Source organism: Aplidium turbinatum, chromosome 5, assembly GCF_918807975.1.
Source record: "Aplidium turbinatum chromosome 5, kaAplTurb1.1, whole genome shotgun sequence".
Classification (NCBI taxonomy): Eukaryota; Metazoa; Chordata; class Ascidiacea; order Aplousobranchia; family Polyclinidae; genus Aplidium; species Aplidium turbinatum.
In genome coordinates this window covers 35723182-35735233 of record NC_137476.1, presented here as the reverse complement: position 1 = coordinate 35735233, position 12052 = coordinate 35723182, and the positions used below count along the sequence as shown (strand labels likewise).

Genomic DNA, 12052 nt, shown 5'->3' with positions numbered 1-12052 from the left:
TTTGAATGTTTGTAGTGATTTTCAAGCGAAACAGAAGTTTTTGTTACTTGTTCGAGTGTGTTATTGTTTAAAATACATGTAAAAACTTACATACGAATCATTAACTACGGAGATTAGCATAAATTTGATGCTCTAAAAATAATCCATTAAAATAAAAATTTTGACAGAATATCTAAAAATAAAGTCATATTTTCAATTTTTAGGTCATAAACAAAATGGCCCTAGTAATGACTGTCAGTCACAATGTGTTCTGTAAACTGCTGATGCAGCTACGCAGCGTCTAGACTAGAGCATTCGGATTAAAGTTTTATTGGTACTTTCACATACAACATTGTAAATGATAAAGCTTTGGTAGAGAGTTTGCTTTGTTGAACCATAGAGAAATAAAACATAGTAACTTTAGCGGGTTTAGCATACTTTATTTCACACAAAATATAACATAATTAAATAAAACAAACTCAAACGTTTTCGACACGTACGTGTGTCCTCATCAGGAATTAAATCTGCAATACATAAAATGAAAAATCGTAAGATAAATTTGACTATGCACTGTAATGATTGTCGTTACAGTTACAGTGCATAGTCAAATTTATCTTACGATTTTTCATTTTATGTATTGCAGATTTAATTCCTGATGAGGACACACGTACGTGTCGAAAACGTTTGAGTTTGTTTTATTTAATTATGTTATATTTTGTGTGAAATAAAGTATGCTAAACTCGCTAAAGTTACTATGTTTTATTTCTCTATGGTTCAACATTGTAAATGTAAGTTAATGGCAAGTCTCTATGAGACATTGGATTTTCCGCGCACATACGATTTATAGCGTCAAGAACACTAATTGTGCGCTGTTTTTTTTTTTCGGTCATAGACCAATTTTTTAGAAAAAATGTCCGAAAAATATATAGCCAATTCGGTCAAAATGTGCAAACAAATATATAGTCAATTCGGCCAAGTGTTGCAAGGTTGAGTTTCGCTGATGAACGTTGAAGAAACGTTTGTCTGTTCCAACTTTTCTCAGGTAAAACAAGACAACATTTCTCAGCGAAACTTAATGTTGTAGCGAGTCAGAAAGTGCAAATTTTGGTTTGTATCAGCTACTTGAAAGGAAATATTTTCATCAGAAAAAATGACCGAAATAAATAAAAAATGACCGAATTTTTACAAGTCATTTCGGACAAATGACCGAAAAGTCTCAGCGAAAAAAAAAAAACAAACAGATTGCGCGTGCTATGTTGGTGGCTGCAGCGTTTTTATTAGCATCCATGGTGACCGGAAGTTTTTGCAACATACTCCATCGATAATGATGTTTGAAATTCTTGATGATACCTTGGTCTGAAAGATGGACAGAAGAAGCTGTGTTTGCTGGAAATAAAACACAACTTCTACTTGCTTAAGGTGAGTTTTGTCGATGTTGTTGTTACGATGGTTGTTCAAGAGCTTTTCCCGTGCCTTCCATATCCGTGAAATTTTCGCCTGTGCCACATCAAATTTTGCTGCAACAACTCTCTGCGGCGTTTTCCTTTCTAACTCTTTGATTACAATTAGGCTACTCTTACTACCACTCTTTGACCTTTCGTTTGTCTCTTTTCTGAGGGGTTTCTCTTAAGCTTCACGATAAACCGTGACGCCGCAAATTGCAAAATAATGTGTCAAGATGATGTCACAATGCAAATTAACATCAAACAGCAAGCGCTATTACTAGACTACAAAAAATAATGAAAATGTTGCTTCCAATGCTTCGTGAAACTCAGCGTGAGAACTCTCATTGCCTCCCTTCTACAAATCAATCATTGTATTTTAAAGTAAAAATTAAAAGTCATATTTTTTCCGAACGGCTAAACTTTTGCTTCCTTCGCCCACTTGGCTCGTCGCCCACTTGGTCCGTCGCCCACTTGGCTCGTCGCCCACTTGACTCGTCGCCCACTTGACTCGTCGCCCACCTGGTCTCGCCCAAGTGGGTATCGCCCACTTTGTCTCGCCCAGTTGTCGTGTACCGTATTTTTACTTCGGCAAAAACGCTGCCGAGGCCAAACGGCAAAAGTTGAAATTGCCTCGGCAATTGCTGTGAACGTTTATTACGAAAAAAATTGTAGGCTACCACAACATGTAAAACGAGAAGCGAAAAATATAATAGAGTAGTTTATCAAGACCGCATTGTTTGATTTGTTGCGATGTAATAATACCAAAAGTAACGATAAAGCGAGCAACGCGATACGCACGCTGTTACGATAATTCATGTTAAATAACTCACGGGGGGGGGGGGGGGGGGAGTATGTTAATTTTGGGTTGATTCAACGTTCGAGTCAGCACAATTCGATTTAATTTTCCTGACCGGTTGTATTGCGTAACAACAATGCCCAATAATAAATTTACATTTGTATTACATTAATTCGACATCTAGCGACGTTGAATTATCATAAAATAGCGGTAATTGCTCAACCAGGTACCGGTAACAAATTAATAGGTCCCTGCGAGAAGATTGCCTCGATTTACGTTTACACTAACATAATTTCGGCACAATTGGAATACTGCGAGCAACACAAATACTGTTTGATAAAGAACTATCAGAATCGGAATCATCAGATGCTGCATCGGAGGATGAGGTTGTCTCGTCATCACTGGAATCAGACACATCAAGAGGCTCAACGCTTGGCTGTAAATCTACACTGTCTTCGTCGTTCGCAATGAAGCGTCCATGTTTTGCGGCTTTCGTGCTTTGATACCCATCAACATGCCTCTTTCTCTTTCGCAGAACTCCATTAGGGTGTTGACTAAGGAACAAATCTATGGCTGTAGCATATCGACTGCAGACCTCGAAATTCGTTTTTGTCGACGGCGGACAAACGTGTGCGGTCTGAGCAGCTATCTCGGCGGACAAATTAAGTCTCTCGGCGGACACACGAGTTTTAACGTCAATCGTCATGCTTAATCACTTTATCTTGATAATTCTTCGCCATTTGAGAACTATAGCTACGGTTTAGAAGGCTTTTTAAAATTTCAGCGAAGTCACTCTGAAAGGCTGTCGTCAAACCAACGACGTGGGCTTGAAGAGTCAAAGCGCCCTCTAGCCACTTAGACGCTTAATACACCGCATAACTGATTAACTTCCACCTAACGAGGTCGTGTGGCTTCTTGCGTTCCAGTGCTCTGGGCACGAGTCGGATATAATACAGTATTCACATTTTGTAGATGCGCGCTAGAATGCGCGGGAAATAATAGTTTTGCAACAATTGTTTGTGCTATGCAACGACGATGTGTATCGCTAATTCCTGTGTTATTTCTTGGCGGACAAATATGACCAATCTAGATGGTACTTCCCACGGACATCACATGCTGTGACGGCGGACATGACCGCTGTGAATTTCGAGGCCTGCGACTGGGAGGAATGTCTCTTCCTGCACATCGCACTCGCATTAGTGCTCTTCGGCTATGATTGTTGAGACGCATTCTAGAGAAAAGAATAACACAGTTTCAACAACACAGCCTAACTATTTTTTATACATTTATCCTTGATTTAGTACAGTGTAAACCAAAAAGTACGCAATAAATTACATTTCATTGGTAAATCTTTATACATTTAGATTATCAGTTTATCATACGTAATTTTATTATTCCATATACCTGTCTTTGCTGAGCATTCTTGCTAATGAAGAAAACACACGCTCAACTTCCGCATTGGAAAGAGGCAAAGCGACGCATATCTCAATTAATTGCAGAACGTTGTGGAGTCGCAGCTTGTCTCCTAGCATAAACAGTTGCTTCCATACTTTCATTGGCTCGTAAATGCCTTTTGTAGTGAACTTATCTGCCAATCTTTTTTGTCGATTCAACATCGTCAGACGTGGAATCTACAAAAGTGTGGTATTTCGATCAGGAACAACCATTTTATTTCGCTACAATCTTGCCAGAGACGACCCACAGGCAAAATCCCCACACAGGCAAAAATTGGTTATTTTTACGTTGATTCAACGTCTCACTACGTTGAATCAAAGTAAAAATGTCATAAAAGTAACCAGCTACTTAAAAAAAAATTACCAATTTGTTAAAAGAACAAATAAAACGCCAACCGAATGTTCATCTTTTTATCTCTAGTAAACCAATACTGATGAAAATAGCACTCACCTATGCGGCTTTGGTTAAAGTTATTTTGCTCAAGCACAGATGAAAATTGTTCCATGATTCGGTTTGCAGCATTTCGGATATTCTCAATCTCTTTACTGACGTAAGACTTGGTGTCCAGGAGGGTAGCCGCTGCAGTAAAAAACGAGTCTTCCGGGATTTGCTTCATCCGTTTTTGCAACGAAACTTGCAATGTATCCAGCACGTCCATCATTTCAATGCGAACCCGAGCTTCCCCTTCGTCAAGATTACCATTGGGCATGAACAGAAAGTTACAGAACCCTGGCTCTGAGTGGTAGATTGGCGTGAGCGCGCAGCTTGTTCGGCTGGGGCGGGATTCGAACTAGTGGCGATACAGGGAATAAGCACAGTGTTAAAAGTAGGAAACAACTCTTTCGAATACATCGCATCGACCCCACTTTCAATCTGCGATAGCATGGATTGAATACTTCCCAAACAGGTATCGATAGCTGTGATAGCTTCAGGAAGCAATAACTCGTTTTTCTGCAAAATGAAAGAAAGTGGTTTTATGCAAGCAACTACATCAAACTTGACGCATTGGAAGATGATAGTTTGAAGACTACAAATTTCCTGCCGAATTCCTTCTAATTTGCTTGCATCCTTCTTCATGGTGGTATTGAAAGGTTGGGCAATTTGATGGTTTAAAAAAACGATCAACGTTTCCAAATTTTTTAAGTAGACGTCAATAGCGTTGTGTTGGTGCTCTAACCACCGCGTGCCGAGGGAACGTTTGTATCGATATCCCGTTTTGTTTGCTGCAGTGGCGTGTCGCCTAAACAATCGTCATGTCAGGTTAGCCCGTTTGAACAGATAATATACAGTTTCCAGCAATGTTTCAGCTTTTTTATTAATTTCGGAATGCTTAAAGCTATCTTTAACGGCTAACTCAATCTTATGTGACGAGCATAACATTAAAAGCAAATGATCGCCTACTTCTGCCTTTTGCAAGTTGAACGCGGCCTTGTTCACGCTGGCTCCATCGGACCCAATGCCTATCAGTCGACTGTTTTTCGGAAATTCGAAGTTCCCCTTCGAATACGCTTCGTCGAATGCATCCTTCAAACCTTTCGCATTACAGTCCTCTGGTTCCTCGACAGATAGCACGTGAATAGTTTTGGCACTTGACGACCCATCGTACAAAATACTGAAATATTGCTTGCTTTTACTGTTTAAAGGCACAGTAACCTCGTCTTGTATTAATGCGTTGGATAAAAAATGAATCATTTCTCTACAAGCCTTATCAGTAGAGTATCCAATTCCCAAGTCAGCATTAAAAACGTTTTTTTCAAATTTATATAGTTCTTCGTAAAATTTGAAAGATTTATTGTTCAAAGCCAAGAAATGGGCCATTTGAAACTTTTTCATGAGTTGGTCCCGTTGCTGCAAATTTAGCGCCTGAATATGGTGAAGAATGCTACTTTGGGTACTCGGAACAGCGCACGCTGCAGTCTCCCCAGGAGTCAAACATTCGTTGCTAGTGCTAGTTTCTTGAAGACGCAAAACTGCCCGTTCATGAACGCGCGATGTCATATGATCGGAACTTCGGAAGCATTACTTTTCTTTACTGCCGAAGTACCATTTATCCAATTTTGTACTACTTTTTTAACTGGGCCCTGTAGCTTTTCTAATTCCGATTTGTTTCCGTCATAAAATTCTTTACAAATTTTGCAAAATACTACACTAACTTTTCCTTCTGTCCCATCTGTTTCATAACCTATAGCAGGTAAATTCCACTTTTTAACTGTACATATCTTCCTTAACCATGATTTATATTGGCAATGACACTGGTAAAGAACAAGCATTCGATGAAAGAATAACTTTTGCGTAACAATTAAGCCAGTATTTATAAGGTTGCAAACTTTTTTTTACAGTTCACATGAGCATTGTCAGCGCATAAAATTGCACCTGTTGTTGTTACGCAACCAGACATCTATCACAAACCGCAATTAACAAAGCTCTCTCTAAAGGTTAACGCGTTAACCTATTACTTACATGTATTCGACGTCTGTTGATGTTGTGTGGTTCGTTGTGAAAGCGGCGCGATCGTTTCTGATACAGCTGGACGAGATAACGGAAGGCGAAGCGCGATAAGGAGTAAATGCTTACAATAATTTGACGTCTACTGGCGTTGAATCAATGCAAATAGGGTGATATTTCTATAAAAGATTCAATTCTCCCAGCTGGGCACGTGTCTAAGCGCCGGCGAAGTAGAAAGTAACCCAAATAAAAACATCAAGCAATAGTAAGATTGAATCAACCTCCTAGTCTGGTGTGGTCTGAGAAAATTAGGGTTATTTTGTAATCTTGTGGTCCTTACAAGCGCTCGTGTGGCCTCGGCATTTTTATTGCCGAGGCTAATGTGCCATTCATGCATCTGCCTCGGCAGTTGCCGAGGCTAATTTCGAAGACTGAATTTGCAATGCAAGTACGGTTTGTTTACATTTTATCATATGTCTGATGGGTTGTTCTAATTTTTATGTATTGTTTTCAGCGAAGTCAACCGAGCACACCAAAACCTCCGCCATCCTTCTTACAATCAGCGAGTGAGAATTCTCCAAGTCCAGGTTAATTTTGGGTATTCATTTGTTATTGGTTAGAACATCTTCAAGATATCAATTACTGGTAATTTGAAGCACTGGTTCCAACTGAATTTGGTCATCGTCATCTAAACTAGAGAAATTAAAGTAAAATTTAAAAAAATTGTCATCTGCATATTTTTTTACCCAACCAATGGGAACATTTGCAGTTTTTTAACAACGTAGTAATATGTCCTTCTTTAAAGAAAATTATGCATAGTCAAATTTTGCATCTGTTTATTATACTGTACCACTACATGCTTTTTGTGCTGCCTCCAAATAAAATTACTTGTTTCAGTAGTTTGTATTAGAAACTCAGAATAACTGAAGAAGCATACAGGACAAACTGTTCTTATATCATGCTATTGGAAGATTAACTTTTGGCAATTCAGGATATTCTGAACAAAACGTTTCCAAAAAAATTGCAATTTTATTTGGCCAGACTCACTTTTGTTATTTTCATGAATAACTCCTAATCATGGCCTATGTATTGCTGGTATGACGTTCGCAGCAAAAGCAAAGATGATAATACTTTCTGATTTGGAAAGGATTTGCAATAAAAGAAATAAAAACTTAAAAAGATGGGCAACGTAAATATTTGGGTCATTGGTAAATATTTAAAGTAAATATTTGGGTCATTAAGCTGAATCGCAAGCATTTTTACAAACTGCTTAAATGGTTAAGCCTTTAAACGGGTCTATGCACACTTTTTGAGGCTGACTGCCAGTTAACGTTTATATTTGTAACCTCAATTGAAACACTATTTCCAAGAACTAATGTCCTTTTGCATTTTCACCAGACTTTTTGATTTTTAAAATTTAAATGCACTTGACATGATTCAACTGAGTTCAACTCATTAGGCCTATCACTTTGTCTGTGTATTGCTTTGTTAACAATGCTGGACATCTCTCTATGAGCTACTGTGAATTGCGGTGTAGTCAGTTCATGCGGTTTATATTTCCTCAGCACTTGCAAATGTAATTCCAATCGCGAAAAATTTCAAACTTGTAATGAATGGAACGAAGAATGGAAGTTTCACTGAGGTCCCGGTCAACCACACCCCTCTATTCTCACGCACCACCAACAGTGAAAATTTTAGACTGCCTGACGTGGATAGAAGGTGACTGGTATCTTTGTCTTATTTCCTCCCAGGCCTCTTTAATTTTGCGTTACGCTTGTTTGCTCCTGTTCAAAGTAATTACTAAGTAATGCACCTCAATAATTGTCAAACTATTTTTTGTTACAAATTCCTAACTGCTTTTTGGCAAATCTGTTTCTGGTGAAGATTAACGTGACTCCTGAATTGTTCAAAAAATTTTCTGACTTCAAAAGTCATAGGCGCCGACCTTTCAAAAAACCTTGGGGGGGCGAGAAATGTGAAGACGTCATAATCATAACACTATTTTAGTCAATTAAAGTAGTCTTTGATTAAGCTTACTGTATTGTTTATATTGACACCTAGGTCGCAAACCGAATTTATTAGAACCGCTGCTTGAAACGATTGGTTTTACGCATACAGTACGCCTAGTCGTAAAAAATTTTGATATTGTTAGCTCATAATTGGAACAGTTGGAAAACAAGCCTATTCATTTCCTTTTCGTGACAGTGAATAACAACGATCAAGACAAGACAGACAAGATCAAAATAAAACGCAAAAAATCGTGATCTCAAGCAGAGTGGACCCCGCTATCAGTTTTATTGACCTCGTTTCGCTCGTTTTCCTAATTACTTACCTTCAAAGCGTTAACAACGTCGAAGTGTTTTTTCTTCTGTTTTTTATCGAAAGTCTTTATAGTCTTTTATCGAATACCGTGTAGGCCTATACTCGAGTATAGGTCGAGATGTTCGCAAGTGATTTTCACCTCAAAAAGACAGGTTCAATTTATACACGGGACAAGCTATTGTTTCCAGCTCGGCAGTTTTCAAAATGAACGCATTTTTACTGCGGCAAAATGATTGCCGACGTAGATTAAGGAGTTTGAAATGGCGTCGGCAGAAGTAAAAGTTTTGAATACGTTTATTTGCAGTGATTCAAACTTAATTTTCAAATTTAATGATTTCTTGTTAATTCTCAACTTTATGCACTTGTTGAGCAATATGCGAAGCTCACGAGACAAAACAGCAGAAAGAGCAATTTTTTAATTTTTGCGTCTAGGATATAATCGTTCTTATTATGCAACATTGCATGATCGTTGAAGTCGATGTCAAACCTTAGCGGCCGCATAAAACAATGATGTCAGGTTAGCTAGGTGACAATAGTGGTAAGAGACGTCGTTAATGCAAGCAATATATTCGACCAAGACCATTAAACACCTTTTCTTTTATCGGTTTTCGATTTAATTACACATTGCGAACTAAACAATGCGATCTGTTGAATCATAATTGATCTCACTGCGGGAAGACCTCGTTGAAAATAGCGCGTCTAATTTAGAAAGAGCTAGTTAGTTTATATTGCAGTAAATAGTTACATGACTATTCCAGCAGCGTAAGTTACTCTACGCTCTACCTTGAAATTTCCATACCGTATGAGAAAGTCATGCGATCAGCTGCTGTTTTGCGGGCAAGGGCAACGTAGGCTATTTTTCGCTTTCGGTATTCTTTAAGTCCGTTTAAATGATCTAAGTCTCTTTCGCGAAGTGTTTTATCTTTGAAACACCACTTGTAATAACCATTTTTGTTGCCCCTCAACCATAATTTTACGGGTGGCGCCGCCCCCAGGCCCCCCCCCCCCCCCCCGGAAGTCGGCGCGTATGTCAAAAGTGCCCACAGTGGTCAAGCACTTTTTAAAAAAGATTGCGAGATCACAACAACTGGATCAAAAAATAATTCATTCAGACACCCAGTTTGTTCCACGATTTTTTGCTGCTTGTGCTTGACATCTGTGATTTATTCCTTACCGAGTTGCGCTATTGGGTTGTTCCGTTGTTTTATTTGTTATGTTATATACATTGTTATGACATGATATACGAAGAATTCTATCATTGTTATTTTCACTAAAATCTTATATACCATGTAACATTCTGGTTTTAGCGAATGCCAATCGCTCTGTTGAGATAAAACTAAACCTTTTAGTGTTGAAATTGTTAACCGCCTCCCATCACAAATAGACCTGTGATATCTCATGTCAGGCCGAAATTCCATAGCCTTAATGGTTAACATCGAACTTGAATAAATTAAATCGACAACAATGTCCTTTCTAGATTGAGGTTTTCTGGAACAAACCTTGTCCAGCCCTCCCCCCAGTGTTGCCTTCCAACCCCTGATGTAAGTTCCCTAATATTGTGGCAGTTCAGTTATTTGTGGGGCGACCACCTACTGTTAGAGCTTGGCTTGTGTTGTGCAATGTGAGCAGTTTCGATCCTAGTTGACTTGATATCAACTTTATATAATGCTCAATTATCAACTGGGGATATTCTTATACCACCTTTCATCCATCAACTGCGTTAAGAAGATATATACAATGTCAGTAATTTATTTGTTTTTGTACAATTTTATTGCCCCTCTTGTAGAAACGCTAGATTTGAACCTGATCAGCTTTAAAAGTACCTTTTTAAAGAACCTCTCCATTCGTAAAGTTTGTTGATCGTTAAACCTAGAGCATCAGACGCGAGCTATGCTCACGCCATGATTGACCAAAGTCGTGTTTTTATTTGTGCTGTACTGGTCACTTCTAAACCATCTGTGTTTCCCTTATGTCAACAACACCTATAACTTTTAGCTTATCATGTTCCCTCCATAAACTGATCATGTTTCTATGTGGATTTGCTTTCCCCAGCAAACAAAGTGTTTTGACATCTAATATTTCGCCTGCCATCAACTTTAATTTCAGAATTCCAAACTCACGCATGGATTGTCTGAAGGAGACGGTTACCACACGGCTATGACCACACCACACCGGTCCTTGAGCAAGTGAGCGCTTTTATGACGTCGAAAAAAAGTTCAACTTCATTGATTCGACGTTTTTATGATACCAACTGCTTTCATCATGTTAACTCAAGTTTCCACTACATCCACTCGCTTGTCTCCAATTTTCCTTCAAATTAGCCTTCAATTTTTTTGTCATCTTTCAAAAAAAGCCTTAGTTCCTTGAGCTAAAACGGCTTGAAATTATCTTTGCACCAGTCCTGGAACAATAAACATGTTGATGTTGGTTGATTTTGCCACCAGCTTCGATGAAAATCGAAGTAGTTTTCAGACCTGTGGACGTAACCCCTACCCTGTCCATATCATTACCGAAGCTGGTTTTTGCCTCCTGAATGAAGTTCGACGTACAACAGGCTTGAATCTTTATATTTAATCCAAATCGCATCATTTTGTCCGTTGTGTATGGCTTGAACGGTGAATAATTTCTCATCTGTACACAGAACTTGTACCTTTATGCCATCAATGAGCTTATTCAGAGGAATCTTTGATCTTTAAAGTCTTCGCCATGTGTGTAACTTTAATTTTCTGGAAAATTTATAGAATATTAATAATCTAGGATGATTATAGATAATACTATAAATTTATATAAAAAAAATACAAATAATTTAGTGATCGAGAAATTTGTTTAAATTTAATATGAAATTTAGTTCATTTCTTGGCTGGGCCACCCTGTATAATGGATTAATGCCTGGTGAACACTGAACAGTCCCATTCTGTATCTAAAAGATAATAATTATGTTTGATGATTTTAGTCACTAATACAAATCTTGTTGAGAAGAAGCGATCTTCCTGGCGTCAGCACTACCTGACTACTCACGACACTCGACTGCCGAGAAACACGATACAAATCTTGCCGCTTTGACATTTTCAACATTTGCTTTTATTTTTGTGAATCGTGACTAAAACGTCACACAATGAAAAAATGATGAAGATTGGATATTGCCGTTGGTGGTGGCTGACGGCTGTATCTCTTCACACTTTTTAACTATAGTTAGATTATTGCTTGTATTTTTATTTTATTATTTTTTGCATGATCAGTTACCCGTATCAACGACGTCTATTACCGCTACTATTACCTAGCCAACTTTACATTGTTTTATGCGGCCGCTGAGGTTGGAGATCGACTGCAACGATCATGAAATGTTACGTAACAAGAACGATTAATTATTTAGAGCGTTATTCTTTGGCTCGCAGGCGCCGCCCTTGTCACCTTAATCCCGTGCAAGCGTACAAAATGGAGAATATCATTGAATTTGAAAACGCTGTTTAATTAGAGAATTATAAGGATTATTGTGCAGGAGAGTGATATACATTCTAACGAATTATTTGCAAGTATTAGACTAGTTGGAAAGAAACAACAGTTTCAAGTATCTGTGATGTGTCGCATTTTGTACCTGTAGTGTAGAAAT

The 12052-nt window shown here is 38.3% G+C and overlaps 1 protein-coding gene across 1 annotated transcript in view; it reads left to right on the top strand.

Moving 5' to 3' along the window:
• LOC145771219 (uncharacterized) overlaps nt 1-12052 on the top strand; it is a 42426-nt gene that overhangs the window by 15313 nt on the left and 15061 nt on the right. The window contains exons 5-8 of the mRNA XM_082582953.1: nt 6635-6707; nt 7686-7839; nt 9920-9983; nt 10549-10628. Coding sequence (XP_082439079.1) covers nt 6635-6707; nt 7686-7839; nt 9920-9983; nt 10549-10628 — 371 coding nt within the window. The remainder of the gene's footprint in view (nt 1-6634; nt 6708-7685; nt 7840-9919; nt 9984-10548; nt 10629-12052) is intronic.